The 16,485-nt window shown below is 39.1% G+C and overlaps 1 protein-coding gene and 1 long non-coding RNA gene across 3 annotated transcripts in view; one reads left to right on the forward strand and one right to left on the reverse strand.

The window, feature by feature from the left end:
* Nucleotides 1-15,025, forward strand: part of syt16 (synaptotagmin XVI) — a 41,325-nt gene extending 26,300 nt beyond the window's left edge. For both annotated transcript variants that reach the window (XM_085256877.1, XM_085256878.1), the window contains exons 3-7: nt 1,303-1,533; nt 3,520-3,737; nt 7,640-8,101; nt 8,212-8,401; nt 8,572-15,025. In XM_085256877.1, coding sequence (XP_085113003.1) covers nt 1,303-1,533; nt 3,520-3,737; nt 7,640-8,101; nt 8,212-8,401; nt 8,572-8,885 — 1,415 coding nt within the window. In that variant the 3' untranslated portion in view covers nt 8,886-15,025. The remainder of the gene's footprint in view (nt 1-1,302; nt 1,534-3,519; nt 3,738-7,639; nt 8,102-8,211; nt 8,402-8,571) is intronic.
* LOC146551520 (uncharacterized) lies at nt 3,657-8,092 on the reverse strand. Its single transcript, XR_014889908.1, has 3 exons — nt 7,632-8,092; nt 4,576-4,644; nt 3,657-4,444 (listed from the first exon to the last, which is right to left on the reverse strand). It is a non-coding gene; the product is annotated as an uncharacterized LOC146551520 (long non-coding RNA).
* Nucleotides 15,026-16,485: the final 1,460 nt, after the last annotated feature.

The raw sequence follows: 16,485 nt of genomic DNA on the forward strand, positions 1-16,485 counted from the left end.
AAATCTGCTTCCGAATTTTCGCGGACCCGCAATCGCGCGTCATCGCGCCTTTCCATTGACTTTACATGTAAACCTGACGCTCTATTCGCGTCCATCGCGTTCGGTGTGAACACACACTAGGCTGTGGAGCATTGGGCTTTAGCCTTAAGTTTGGACCAGACCTCTCTGAAAGGTTGCTTTTTTGTTACCAAAATATTTCTTCTTTTAAATTTTGCTCAGTATTTATATGTTTATATGTCTTTGAATATTAAAGCTTCCCACAAGAACAACAACCTTTAAAAGAGATAACATTTGTCTTTGTTAAGAGGATTGTGTATAATGAATAAAAATGGAAAGAAAAAAGTTTTTCAGTTTAAAACAGAAATTTGAAGAAAATATTTTATTCTGCATAAATGTCAAAATCATAGTGGCTATCCACACACACGAGCATCTCCCTTCAGATGCAGTTAAAAACCTATTGAAACTATTCTGTTAGTCAGAATTATCCCAGGTTTTATGTTTCTAGCAGGCAAGCTCCTGAGTTGATCTGAAATAACCATGTGTTTCAGCCACTGAGTCGCATTGCTTCGCTGTAAAAGCCTGAAAGAAGAGAGAAGTTAACAGACCAATCAGCCTTGCTCGCCCACACAGCGTGTACAGCCTTGTTTTTGTTCTGTATGTAACCATGGCAATTGCTCAGGCAGGTACGGTGACCTGCACTTTAGAGAAGAGGGGGCTGATTGCTCCACTGCTGCGTCACTCATTCAGCTGTTGCTATCTAGTTATGGTGAAATTATAAAGGTAGTGGAGTGACCCTCAACCCCACTAATGCTAATACGCGTCGTTATTTTGAACAGACTGAGGCTGAGCACAGCTTTAAATGTGATCTCGCTTATTTACCTCTCGTAGAGGAATTATTTTCCTCCTCCACAACACTGAATGGTTTTAACATGTTGGTTGGTAGGTGGTAGTTAATTGTTCTTTCACAAAAAACCTTTTGTGTTTTTGACAAACACACAGACAACAATAGCCAAGTCAAGTGCAATTAAATTCTAGTTACAGGCATATGACAGAGTAACAGAGTAATTAGACTTTAAAGTCTTAACTGGCGTGTACACCAAACTAGAGGCTCTTGACCTTCTTAGTTCTGTTGGTGTCCTTTGGGTCTGTAGGATAGTCTGTCCAAGAAGTTTCTCCTTTAGTTTTGTCAGTGTCTTTTCAAATGTTTTCCGTTCATCTGGATTTCCTCTCCTCCTCTCCTGAACTCTCCCAGCTTTTCCCATTTGTGAGTCCCTCTGTTTCCCTGTCTTTACCTCCCTCCAGTGAACAGCTACGGTGACGACGACGACGATGCCTCCAGCTCGTCAGACAGCGAAGATGAGATCCTGAGGCAGTTTGAGATGTCCGTGTCTCGTTCACAGAATTTTCGCACCGCAGCAGCAAACATCGGTGAGCAGCAGCCCCAGCAGACTCACCTGTCACTGGGTCGACGACACAAATTTACCCGACTATCAGACCAGGAGGAGGGCAGCACTGAGCCATCAGACTGTGAAGGTACTCATCCAGATACTGATTTGGGAATAATGATAGATAAAGACTTAGCCAGCAGTAGTCATCTACTAATCTGTCCTGATGAATCCAAAAAGCCTCAAATACTGTTTTTCCTGGAGATTAGAGGCTGTAAAGAGCTCAGGGAGAGAGCGTGGAAAGATGGAGGCATATGACACTTTGTGCTTGTTGGTTTGTTTGTTTATTTTAAGAAAAGCCCGAGGATAAGGAAGAATTAGAACGTTGCAAACAAACCAGCTCTCTTTTTTTTTTACACTATTTTGTTTACTCTATTTGTGGTTTTTGTAGATTTGTTTGCCAGTGGATCAAATGATCAAAATCACTCATTATCATTATCTCATTCACACCCCGCTCAGCTGCTACATAACTTACTGCACGAACAGCACCCTTATTTGCTTTTTTACAGCAATCACAGACAAATATTTAGAAAAATCCTGAACTTACTCTTCATTATAACATGAGCAGCAGGTGGTTGGTGGGGGTGGTGACATGGTTTGGTCAGGGTCACTCTGTTTCAGCTTCTGTTATATATTTCCACCTTTATAAACAACATACACACACACACACACACACACACACAGAATGATGACTTACCTCAGCTTGTTGCTATGGTGAACTCTCTATGCAGCCATTGATATAACAGTCAGGCCGACCTTAATGACAGAGAATTGGAGATAATTGCTATTGATTGGTCTGAGGTACGGCTTGTTCTCCGTGTGTTCCTGCGTTAGGAAAAGGCCAAGGGTTGTCAAATTGCACAATATCCCTCCTGTTAACACACTGCTGTGCTAAACAAGGTTAGAAAACTGCATTTAGAGCTTTAAGACTAAATTAGATGGTATACTAGAGGAGATATTCATGTCCACCTAGGTCTAATTTCAGTAATTTGTGTTGATGTAGGTGGCAGCTATGTTTACATGTTCACCTCGTTCTGTTAGGAAGAGTTTCACTGCTGGATTACTGCACAGAGAGCACATATATTAGGTGAGGATACATACTGTTACACATACATTTTACATTCATGATGCAAGTATAAGTTTCTTAATCAAGCTGAAACATTTGAAGCACCGACTCACAGTTTTCCAGTAATTGTACGTGCACACCTGATGTGCAAAAATTTCCATTGCATTTTGCCGTAACATTTCTGAGCAGGGTTTTAAGGTTCTTTTGAGAAAAGTCAGTCTTTCTTGGTCAGCGCTCTCTCGATCCATGATGATGTAAAACTTATTTCAAAGGGAACATTGATGCTACTAGTTTACAAGTAGTTTCGCCTCATCTGAGGGTCCCAATTTGCATTTTCTTCTAGACTCTGGCAAAGTGGTCACACATCTAAATAACTTGTACTTATGTATAGTTGATGATCTTGGAATCGGCAGTTGTTTTAAATAGGCTGTAAAAGACCATATTTCCCATTGTTCTGAATATTGGTCATACAATGAATGCTGTCAAACAAACCACCAGTTGTAGTCAATCATTTAAAGGACATCGTAGAACCTTCAGCACTACTAAACCACTAAAGGATTTAGGAGAATGTATGTATATATTTGAGTCTGTATGTGTAATTTTGGCCATGTGTGGGTTCGAGAAAATCCCAAATAAATTCTAACTTGTGCATGCAGTTCTTGCTTTTTGAAATAATTAAAGCTGTGTCGTGCAATCATTTTAACCTGGAAAAAGAACAGTTCAACAAAATAATTAAAAGCTATAAATGACCATGACATACATACATTCTACACATTCAAATAATCTAAAAATTATTAGTAACTGCTTGTACATCTTCAATGCTGTGAGTGCACAATAATAACTGCTGTTACTTTTTTGTTACTTTTTTTTGTTACTTGTCCCATTAGGAATTTTGCACTTTTAAAAGTGAGTGAGATAAAAGTAGGACGATGGAAAGTTCCATCTCCAGTGTAAATATAAAGTATCCTTTCACCACCAGTTTAAAAACAAGTGCTCTTGTTCCTGCAGAAACGGCAGCTCAAAGCCAACAGGGTTTCCAGGATCCGCTCTCTGCGGTGGTAGAAGCAAAAGAAAGGGCATCCATGCTCTCTTTGGACAGACCTGCAGGAGACCACCCACTGGCCTCCAGTGACTGTCCCACCGTGAGTATGGACCAGCAATCTACGGAAGCAGTGGATCATGACAAGAATGAGGTCACAGAAAGCCCCTCCGCCTGGACCCCAGAGGTACTACAATCAGACATTAACCATTTCTAGTCATTGGTGTGTTTGATAACACTGGACCTTGTAAAACTGGAGACAAGCATTAACTTTACACTGTCTTACATCTATTTAAATGAGAAAAGAAGCATTTATTGGATAAACACATCAGAGAATTTTCTTAATTTCAATCAATCAATACTGCAATACAGTACTGTGCAAAAGTCTTGAGCCGCACCTCATGTCTAGGAAAATGGGAAACAAATGCAGTTTTTTATTAACATCAATGACCAGAAAGTTAAAAGTAAATAAATGAATAAATAAATAAATAAAGTGGTGCATGGATTACTTAACGGGGTCATTGAGCCCCTGCTGTTCCCATCATGCTTGGCAGAGGTATCATCGTCACTCAGTTGTGAGAGGATTACCACTCTGCTGTGGTAAGCCGCTCAGGTTCACGTTGGAAGAAACAAACCAACCACAGCTCTCTGAGATTTCACATAAATTGCTGATACATTCTTTGCTTATTTATTTGTGAATAATGGTGTCGTACAATCCAAAGCAAGACTGTAGATCCATTGATTCAATATCATCCTCCAAGGAGGTGAATGACCACCTCCTAGATCTGTAATCGGACACCTTTTACCTGCAAGACAAAATCACAGGCGGCCATACTGCCGTGTTCCCAATACCTTCGAATTTGGGAGTGATGTCACTCCTGAGTTAGCACGTTCCTGAAAAACGAGGAAAAACAGGATTTGTTTTGGTTCTTATCAAGATAGAGCTATTCAAGTATTGCTAGCATCCCGAGTTATGACTAATTCAGGAATTTACCAGTTATTGTCAGGCTCTTTTTCACTCCTACCTCTGTGGTGGGAAGCCTGCTCTTCACTCCTATGACCTCTCCAAGCTCCAGAGCTTCTGATCGCAGTCACTAGGAGCAACAACAGCAGAGCATGTTAGCTCAGGGTGCTAACGCAGCTAACAAAGAGAAGTTCGCTGTGTGTCTGGGCCAGCTGAAGTGGAACACAACGCTTGCTTGCTGGGATCTAGCACATGGAGTATCACTCTGATCAATGACTGATCCACGATCTAGTAAACCTCCCTGGTACATCATAGTTTTTCATAACACATGGTTAAGAGTTTGGGCTTTCATTTATTTTATGATGATCTTCTTGATGGTTTTGTTCCTGCATTTACTACATACACCAAGGTCTTGCATGCTAACTACCAACTTTTATTATTGAGCTGACACCATTATTGCACATAATCACACCTTTGCACATGGTGAGGAAATGTAAGGATCCTGCTACATGTGCTCATTCTTCTCTTTGGTCACTTGTTCAGCTACGTTGCAGAAGAAAGACACACGCTTCTCTCTCTGTCTGCCACACATACACATGCTTCTTCTTTTAGTCTCAGTCCTCAGTGAGATCTTTGTACTAATTACTTTAGTAAATCACCTGTCTTTAATGCATATGCTGCCGTAATCAGTGTTGTATAGGAGTGAATGTTGCCAACCTCTGCTTATGCAGAACAGTCAAATCCTTCAACCTCAGTGACTATTGAGATATAACATTGATTGTAATTATTATTTTAGTTATTAACCACTTTCTAATCAATACTGTATTTTATAAGACTGATTATACTAATAGCTCATCTTGATTTCTCATTGATTTTGAGGATTTTAGTTATTTAATTTATGTCCCCAAGTTAATGGTTAATCATTTGAGAGGCTAATTGTTTTATCAGTCACTAACATTAATGTTGGTGCTGTCACAGTTATAATCGTGTTAGGTAATATCTGCTACATTGTCTGCATATGTATGTGTGTGCGTGTGTAAAAAAAGCATGCATACATATGCAAATATTCCTGCTCTGTGTGGTATTTGTGTATTTTGTATATATGTGTATATCGTTTGTGTGTTTGTAGAATTCACAACCTCTTAGTGACCGAATCACACTTTGAAATTGGGCGCAATCTGTGCTGTAAACACCTCCCACACACACACACACACACACACACACACACACACACACACACACACACACACACACACTGGGTGATACTGAAATCTAGAAACGCTTCATAAATAACAAATGAGGTTGGATCAGAGGGGCTGCAGAGCTACAGAAACCCAGGAGAGCCTTTTTTTGTTAGCAGTTTATTTATAGAGTTATATAACAGCCCCGCTCGTGGTTAAAGACACACCAAATATTACAGCTGCTAATAATACCACCCTTTCTGCTATGTTTACTGCCGTTATACCTGTTTCATACTACCTTCATGTTTCAGGTTTGTCTGGAACCCACAGACACAACCATAAAACTTTTTAAATCTGTAAAACCACATCATGCATCAGTAATAGATTAATCTATTATCACGTAACCAAGATAACCATCATCACCCACCAGTCAACTCTGATTAGAAGTATTTATGGAATATGGTTGTTACACGGCAGCGTGTGAAGCCCACATAAGCAAAAAAGCATCTATAAAACACTTGATGGCAAAATACAAGAATGTATAAAGGAACATTTTTTAATGTAGCCCAGTGCTATTTTTTTTAAACGTTCACTTGTAGAAGAAACTATCAGTGACAATTACACACCTTTACTTCAGTGTGTGGACACCAACAGCTACACTTTGTTTAAACCTGAAACCATGGCTTGTGCAAGTCCAGTGATGAGCAACCTGTATATTTAATGGGAACCTTTCCTATTAAACTATTAAGCATTAAATTGGCATTTGTAAAACTGAAACTGCTCTCCTTTTAAGCTGACTTTCTCCTGATTGGCTGCCCCTCTCAAATAAATTTGAAATATAGACTATATGGATGGGGGGCTGCTGTTCTTAAGAGCAGGGTGCTATGACCAAATTACTTACTGTATATTGGCTCTCAGTGCCATCATAAAAAAAACAAGGACATGTAGAGATATAAGCATTTAGAGCAGTTTGAATCTTGTGGGTTTTTTTTATTTTGGCCGTCTTTTAGGTCGATAGCAATCAATAAGATTTAAATATGTGGTATTCTGAAGTTCACAGACATTGCTTGTGATAGTTTTTTTTAAACTGTTACTTAGGATTATTAAAGATGTCTCTGATTTTATTTTTATCTCAACTAAATAAAAAATAAAAAATATGTTAAAAACAACAGCTAGTGAACAATTAGTAGGAACAGGTGGTGTAAAACTTAATTCTCATATTTTAGTAAACAAAATAACAGAAATTATTTTTTCGTGGAGATCGCTTTGTAAGGTAATAATTCTTCATTTAACTTGGGCCACTAATGATAAAGGTCTGTGATGTTTAAATTGAAAGTTATGCTTTTACTGTTTGCACATTTATACTGATGCCACCCCACTGCTACATTGGTCACATGAGCTACTACTTCCTGTTACTAGCAGCAGTAAACGTTAATGCTTTTTTTCAGATGGAGGTCCATTCTTATGTTTTTATCTTTTATGTGTGCATCTCCTGACCTGCACATCCAGTAGACCTCGGCAGCCCTCTGATTATCTTATCTCCCCAGTGGTTGCCATGACGACAGCAACACTCGGCCCGCTCGGTCAACACTTGACACAATCGATGTTGTGTTTGCTGACTGCACGGGAGCATTTAACTGCAGGGGTTGGGGAGATGCAGGAGGGGGCTTATGTATGCTTCAGGATCGCATTTCTGCTCACTTTGTCTCTCTGGACATTTAAAAGAAAGTGATTATTATGACTGACAGGTGAATAAAAAGCCAGAAAATCCCTTGAAATAAGAAGGTGACAATCAAATTTTTTTGTGCTAACATACTTTTGCTTATTTAAGTCATAAACTGGTTACCACTAGAATCCACTGACTGCAGCTGTCCTCCTTAGCAAAAGGTTAAACTACAGGTTGGTGTAGTGTGTTTGTGATGATTTCTCTCCTTACTTTGCCAGGAAGAGCCACCTCCTCTTGGCGAAGTCTCGTCTCAGCCAGGCTGTTCTTCCCCTCGAACTCCTATCTCCAAGTGTGGAGATCTGGTCCTCTCCCTGGAGTACCGTCCTGCCGCAGAAAAACTGCTGGTCACTGTGATTGCGGCCCGAGATATCCCCGACAAGGCTCGAAGTGGGATGAGCGCCTGGCAGGTGCATGTGGTCCTGCTGCCCTCCAAGAAACAGCGACACAAGACCTCCGTGCAGAAAGGCTCACTCCCGCACTTCAACGAGACGTTTCGCTTCTCGCGCCTGGAGCCATCCGACCTGCAGAAGTCAGCTATCAGGTTCAGGCTGTATGCGCTGGGTAGCAGGATATCACGTGAGCGAATGATGGGGGAGAAAGTGCTGCGTTTACGAGGACTTAACCCAGACGGGGGGACGATGGAAACGACACTAGTCCTGGAGCCTAGAAGTAACCTGAAGGTAAGTAGGAAAAATGCCGTCAAGTTTTGGGTGTAACTGAATTTAAAAAGGATTTTGGGAGGTTTCTGTTCAGCGTATCTGTAGCCACCACACTTGTTTTTATTCCTCAGAGTGTCGACTCCCAGCTCAGCCTGTCTGCCGTCTCTCAGAGCGACAGCGCCTCATCAACCCAGTCTCTGACCCACGGTGGCGTCCCTGAACTGCTGGTGGGTCTCTCCTACAATGCCACAACGGGACGCATGTCTGTGGAGCTCATCAAGGGCAGCCACTTCAGAAACCTTGCCATGAACAGGCCACCAGGTCTGCAGGGAGCCTCTCTCACACATACACACAAACAATCGAATTATATACATTTGGTACACGTGTTCACTGTATACATGCAAAAACATCCAGCCAAACTGAAATGGCATTCATAACAATCTCTTCTCTTCTTCATCACTTCTCCTCTTCCCTCCTCCCCATTGGTCCAGACACCTATGGACGACTGACTCTGCTGAATTCAGTTGGTCAAGAGATCTGTCGGACTAAGACGACAGTACGCCGTGGTCAGCCCAACCCCGTGTACAAGGAGACATTTATCTTCCAGGTTGCTCTGTTCCAGCTGTCAGATGTCACTCTCCTGATCTCTATCTACAACCGCCGCAGCATGAAGCGCAAGGAGATGGTGGGTTGGATCGCTCTGGGCCAGAACAGCAGCGGCGATGAAGAGCAGCTTCACTGGCAGGACATGAGGGAGGGTCGAGGACAGCAGGTCTGCCGCTGGCACGTCCTGCTAGAGGCATAAAATAACTGTCGGGCAGGACTTTACTTTCTTCTGTGGTTTTTCTTATATTTTTTTATTCTGTAGTTAGACAGATTTAGAGCTTTTGGAAAAGAAAAGGAAAGCCTTGATTTAGAGAGTGGATTATTATGGTTAAGATTTCAGGCCTCAGTGATTCACAGAATCTCCCCAATTTTTACATCCAGCACAGATGGTTAGTTTGTGTCAGCATGCAGGACAAAGTCATCGGTCCTCAGGCTGTAATCGGTTTAAAATACAAGCTTTCAATTCATGTTTCAGGAAAGAAAAAATATTTAAAGACTTTAGGCTATAAAAAGACATTGAAGGCATTAAATTTACTCCTGAATTGGCAGAATGAAGTCAAATATTTTTGTCTTGTTATCTCTCACACTTCACTGCAGGACATTTGTCCTCTGTAAACTAAACTGCAGGGAAGAAATTGGGAGATTCGACATTCTGGAAATATTAGTGGCACATCCTGTCAGAAGTGTCACAGATTTGCATTTTTGTTATGGGTCGAGAATGATCAAAGTTATATGAGGAAGTTCATTTAGGTCACAAAAACTAGCAAAATTATTCAGTAAGTGTTCAGTGAGCTCTGCAGTACATCAGACATCTTTTCATTAAGATCTTATGATGTAACATCATTTATATCAGAGCACAAGCACATGGCTGCCCATCAGTTTAACCAATTGTATACTCACTGGTTAAATCCCACTGCTAGCCTGAATGGAGTGATTTAAAAGCATAGAGACTTGTGAGAAATACATTCAAGTGATATGTTACTGCAATTTACATCTTTCCACTGAGCTTAGAGAGCTTGGTTAGCTGGTAAAATGCAAATATCTGTAACTGTAAACACAAAAAAATGAAACTATTTCTAAATAGATACATTTATATATAAATATATGATAGCTTCTCTCACAAAAATTAAAATGTTATTATTTTCAAATTGGATGACGTCAGTTACCTGTGTCTATACTTCATTGGCATCTGTTAATTAGGGGGTCTTTGTTTTGTTTTGTTTCTTTAAACAGCCTCCAAAGTTTTCTACACCGTCTCAGTGGATTAAAATCAGACTTTTTAATAAGGCTGGGCGATCGGACGAATATATCGACTATTGACGATATAGTTGTTGTGATTTGGCACATCTCAAATAAATAAATAAATAAATAATCCAAAAAGTAGCTGTAGTAATACTGAAACAAACAAGAAGAGACGGTAAAATATTCCCTCCAAACAAAACGTATAAATTCTAAATGTGCAAATCAGTCCGTGCATGATTACTTTGTTCCGCGCCTGCGTGAGTATATGGTCTATCGTTGGATCGTCAGATTGTCGGTTGGAAAATTTTTACATATCGCCCAACCTGACATTTTAACTAAAAAATAAATTCTATTTATTTTAACTTTATCAGAAAGTTGACCAAAAAATGTCCTGAAACTGACAAAAAGCAGATTTGTTGGGAAAAGCTGGTGGTAATTTGTGGATTCAAGGGTGCTGCTGGAGAGCTAATCCCACAGAAACCAAACTGATGTGGTTTTCTTAGAGTTTAAGTGACAAACGACAAAAAAGTAGCTAATCTGACTCATTTGGATTCCTGTTTAGCAGGTCAAAAATCAACTTTTGTGCTTAGTCAGGGTATTGTTTACTCCAATAACTCCACATGATCGACAATACTAAATCCAATACAGTAACCCTTACTACCTGTAGGCAAATTGTTATGTAATCTGTAACAAAAAGATACAAATTTCATTAAGTCATCACACAGAAATTTAATGATTCAAATAAAAAAGGGTTTCATTCAAATTGGTGGTTCTTAAAATTAGATATTAAAACCTCTAAAGAATGTCAATTTACATATTAAATCATCTTTTCTGTAACAACAATTAAGCCAAAATGCAGAAGTACTTTGTGAAAAAATACACCCTTGCTGCTTTTGTAGGAATTAAGAGGGAAAGTAGCAGTTAGGTGCTGCTGGTCAAACGCACAATAGTAAGTGTGAACATCAATATTAAAACAGAAGAACATGCCAGTATGGTTTATCTTTGCCAAGCTGCATTAAACCAGAAGGCTCCTGGAACAATGTATTTGAGACTGATGAGACCAAAGTAGAGATGTTTGTTTATGATGAGGACGATCACGTTTTGGTGACAACCGAACAGCCGCTCAGCACAAACAAGCACGGTGGTGGCGAGGTGGTGATTTGGTAGATACCAAAGTATTCTAGAGTACTATCATCTTTGTATTTACATTCTCTGGATTGCAGCTGTTGTAATCATTCTAAATGATAAGATTAAAGGGCTAATTTAATCTATAAAGTTTACTCACGGTGAATGCGTTGTGAAAAAGCTTTGTGTAGTTTAAATAAACAAGATATAAACTTACTAAATATTCAAAGGTGATTACATTCAAACAGTGACCTAAGCAGTGCAGTAAAGGAACAGATCACAAGACAAGTTTTTGGGCAAGTGGTACTATAACCGCAATAACATTTGGTGATCTGTTTATGTCTTTTTTTTTTTTGTTTTGTTTTTGTGCTTACCCTAAAATTGTAAGGCAGCTCTCACTGACATTTTAGTTGCGTTTTTCAGTGCAGAAATATGACTGAAGGATCACGTACCCGTGACATACTTGAAAAAGGAACCAATATTTTCTGATTCAGTTGGAGAAGAAGGATGTCTCATTCACATTCAGCGCTCATTCATATTCTCCTGACGCTCGTGCTACAACAGGCAGGAAGACCAGCAGCTGGAGGCTCTTAAACCCATTGGGATGAGCCTCATCAATCCTGAATGATGTTATTTGGCTTCAGCTCCGTCTCCTTCACAGGGCAAAGCTCATTTCAACATCCATCAATGCTGAGCTCAAAAGAGGCTTTAAATATCTCACTGCAGCTGTTAAGAACCGCCAATGAATTACCCTGGAAGTGTGTGTGTGTCTGTTTTTTCCCCCCAGTCACACTCTGTGTTAATTGGTAGTTATGGCAGTGAAACCGTACAGTGTGATGGTGATGAGGGTAATGCTGCTGCTAATGCTCTTCCTTTTCCCATCTGAGCATCTTTGAGTCATAAGGCAGGAGCGCAGCCTGAATCGGGGGATTATTTTTGTTTGTGTGGAGAAATACTGTAGCTGAACCCTCAGGGGTTCGCACACTGAGAGCAGAGATGTGTTTACTCGAGCGTTTGTTTTCTTTGGTCAGGTGACAACACAGTCTCTTTAGCAATTAATAAAACTGTGATCGGAAATGACTCGAGGTTGGTGGCCATGAGGTGACGCCATGCATTAGAAATCAGGGCCGATTCGTTGTGTTTAATGTGTTAGCATACCCCCTCCAAAAAAAGGACTTTCACCTTTTTAACATACTTGCCTAGTTTTTCCATTATCCATGACCTTTTTGTAAATCTTTGAACAAGTGCTTATCAAGAAAGTAAGCCACAATATCTGAACAGCTTCTGATTACTCCGTGATTTGTTATGTTTCGTTCAGGGACGTTTCCAGCAGAAGAAAGACAACTTTTTATCTTTTTTTCCTTTTATATGAACATGAGTCACTTGTTGAGGGACATAGGTGAATGGACTCATTTTGTATCAATTTAGCACAGGAACCAAGCTGTAAATGCTGTAAATGCTAAGATTGTAGATGCGTAATGACAACTACTTCAGGTGTACATTATACGAAGCATGGATGATGATTAGGAGTGCTGCAGTTACCTTACATAGGCATCCAGATAATTTTTTTATTTTCTACACTGTGACGTAGTTCAGTTTAAACCCTCTAAAGCCAACCAAATCCCATCTATGTTTGTTTGATACAGACAGCTGCGATTCGCCCATAAATATTTTTAATTGAACTATTTTTTTTCTCAAATTAATAGTCATTTTGAAAAGTATAACAATGTTTTTGAGAAGAATGTACAAGTTTTTATATATGTGGAAATCACGGACTTTATTTGGGTGTAAGAAGCAAGTAATTGTGATTCATAGAAAATGAAAAACCTACCAAAGGGTCTTAAAACTGCTGTAATGACTGCATACGTGATAACATGCCTCTGTAATTTAGCTCTTTGAGAGTAAGGCTAACATGACATTGATCGGACATATGTATCTTTCCTAGCTAAAGAAGACATGGAAATTATAGGGCATTATTTCAACAAAGAACCAACACTGTCCAAATATAGTGAGAATTAGCATAGTGAGGTAAGGTTTCACTTTGAAAAGGAAAAAAATCTAAAAACACAACTGTTAAATCATCTAAACTTACATTTTGTTGTCCAAAAGGCACTGAACTGACAATTACAATTAATTGACAATTAACTAATTTAGGGGTTTAGCAAAAAGATAAGTTTTTCCTTTTAAGTCAGCTATCTAGAATTCCTAAAAAATGTGTCTTCTACCAGATTGGGATTATTAATTACTTCCAAAGTATCCAAATCCTCTTTGTTGCATTAACGTTAGTGATGACACAGCGCATCCTTAAATGTATTTATTCTTCCTAATCTACTATGATCTTTGGCAGATGAGTCCGAACAATCCACATTTGATAATCAGTTTTATTTTAAAGTATGTAGAGAGAAATTTGACAATCCCCCATGAAGAAGCATTTCTCTGCAGTGGGTAAAATAATATCAGCACTCCTCTTCAGCCGGCTTCGTACTTGTGAGTGTGAATAGTGACATGAATTATATTTACTGCACAGATTATATATATTTTATGCATGTTGAGTTGTTGTATAGAATCTATCATATCTATTATATTTTTTAAAAAAATAGTAAATGTTTAATGTTTTTAAATACATCCCAGGATTGTATTTATATATCTGCATGCCCAGTTCAAGATCCCAGGTTGTATTACAGATGTGAAACAGATTGTGTGATCAGATTGTGCTGCAGATGGAATACTGATGAAGTGCCTGTAATATTTTGAGATGAAACATATCCACCATGACAAAGAGTTGATACACAACTGCATGAAGCCTCCTTGTTGTTCTCTGTGAATGCTGCTCTAGGACTGCATTTGCCTGGAAGGTTTATTTGTCAAGGCCCTGACCAGGGCTGAAGTCAGACAACTGCAAAGCCAGTGAGTAGAGGGATGAAACAGTTTCAGAAACCAAGACCAAAACGTTTTATTTCATGCTTTAAGCAAATTCAATTTTAGAACATTTAACAGAATATCAGTTTTAAATTAAATCTACTTTTGGTTTCTTCAGATTTATTGCCCACATTGGCCTTGTACAAACGAGAACACACGTACTTTTTAAATAGGTAAGCTAGCTTAATTTAAAAAATGTTTGAATTGGGAGACAGCATAGTTTATGCTAATTATGATAGCATAGTTTTACCTTTTATGGTAAATCACTGTTTTTGTGCATATTAAACACATATGGTGTAAGTGTGTCAAACTATAGCAGTGTTGTTGGGTTTATCTTTTTCTGTGGACAAAGTCTGGTTAGCTATATATTGCTACTATCAGTGTTTACGCTACGCTAGGCTGATCACCTTCTGGGTCTAGCTCTGCTCTTAAGACACAAACATGAAAGTAACTAATCTTTTCATGCAACTGTAATGTGCAAGTGTAATTTCTTAAAATATCCAGGTATTGTTTTTCATGTTTTATAATTAGAGTAAAACTTTGCTTAAAATTAATAATTTTAAGATTCCTGTGATTAGTGGTTATATTTAGGTACTGGCAGGTTTTGTCATGGTCTGCTTTGAGGCACTCACACTGATTAAAGACAATGTTTTTCCATGCAATTAGACCTGACCTCAGTGGTGTGTAGGCTATAAGGCAATTTGATGCTTTATTCACACCATTCACTCCAAAATCTCGAGCTGACTCCATAGTTTTGGGCTAACTGGGAGGGAAAAACTGAATAGCATTAAATTTCCACGAGACAAAGATAAAGCAATGTGTCTTAACTTCTATCTTGTCTCTGGCCTCCCTGAGAAGTATAGCTGTATAAGGTCAAGTTCATAAGGCATTTTAGGCCTGTAAAGAGACAGTGGACACTGATCCTGATCCTGCACTGACTATTCTGCAGCCCTGGTCTGGGCTGTGCATGCTGAGCTCCCGCAGCACCCAGAAAGCACTTTTTGTACCAAGTTGTCATTGCCAATAAAAACCAGAAGATCCCTGCTGTGGCAACGTCTGCCTGCCATCTGTTTTCTTGGGTCCTCTCCTCACTTGTGAGCATGGCTTGAATGTCTTAATTCTGAAAATTAGGCTTTTGTAGTTAAAAACAAAAACATACATCACTGTGATTGAATTTTAAATCTTTGTGCTTAAGGACAAGAGCAAATCAAGAGTGGATTAGAGACTGAAGAAAGCATCTTATGTTTTGTATTTGTTTGTGCAGAATATAGCTTAACCTCCTAGGACCTGGCGTCCACATATGTGGACATCACATTTTGGGTTATTTAGACCAAAATACTCAATTTTGCTCTACAAGGACCTTAACCCACAAATATGGATTTGTAGCTTGTTATCTATTTCAAGTCCATATTCACAGTCTTTGTTTTATTTTGTAAGTCTAGCTTAAAAGGGTTTGATAGTACACATTTATGACTTTGAAGTGACCTGAAACTTAATGTTCTGTGTGCCTGTTATTACTAAAAGTGGATTGGTTTAAAGACACTGAATCATCAATGGATGTCAGGTAGTTTTGAAGTTTGTATTTTGGCAAATACAGCCTAGATTTTGGTCTCGACACCACACTGTTTACATGCAGGCAAACAAAACAGGATTGGCTTAATTCAAAAGTGGACATTTGTTGCACACAAATATTTGCTTTGGCAGCAACTTAAACAACTGAGTTAAATTAACACAAGTCACTCAAACATGAGGCAGTTGTATTAAATACAATATGCTTACATAAATTCAAGAGAGCTCGTTTTTTCAGTGAAACTATGAATGAACTAGAAACCCAGAAAGACTCCAGTAACAAAAACCCACACATTCTCCATATTCATGTGCATACCGCTGTTATATGATCACAGAGCAGTCATAAAGAGGCACAAATCACCCATAAAGATGCAAGATGAGCACAAACAGACACAAAATGTTTAGAGGGATGCAAAAGAAATACACTCAAAGCGACCAAAAACAACCACAAAGAGTGCAAAAAAACATCCACAGGGACACAAAATGCCTGGAAAAAAACAATAAAAAATCACGTCTGGCTCCTTGGTAAGTGGGGTAGAGGGCCATGGCCCCATAACTTTGCACACTTTACTTGACTGATTTCCATCTCTATCCGATTATTAAGTGATGACGTGACGAATCCTACTTCCGGGCCTAAAGTAGTCTGCATTTAATAAGGCTTTTGTGTTGTTAACATGGTTAATGCTTTGTATTTTCTTTTATTTAATCTCAAAAAGCTCTTAAAAAAAGTCAGTGATCACCGTTGACCTCCCTCGGCTTTTATTACCGCTAATCATTTATTTAAGCTCAGTTTTTAAAACCTTAGGATGTAACTACAGCCCAGCCCATGCAGCAGTATATGAATGACTAACCTCGTATTGTGGATGGATTATCTCAGTTGTTCTCCTGGCTGAAGTTTGATCCTTTTACAGCATCCTGCCATGCGATTACATTTGTTCCTGACC

This window comes from Mchenga conophoros, linkage group LG19 (assembly GCF_057382185.1).
Source record: "Mchenga conophoros isolate Kocher_MC1m ecotype Shallow Benthic linkage group LG19, M_conophoros_male_GT1.1, whole genome shotgun sequence".
NCBI classification, from domain to species: Eukaryota; Metazoa; Chordata; class Actinopteri; order Cichliformes; family Cichlidae; genus Mchenga; species Mchenga conophoros.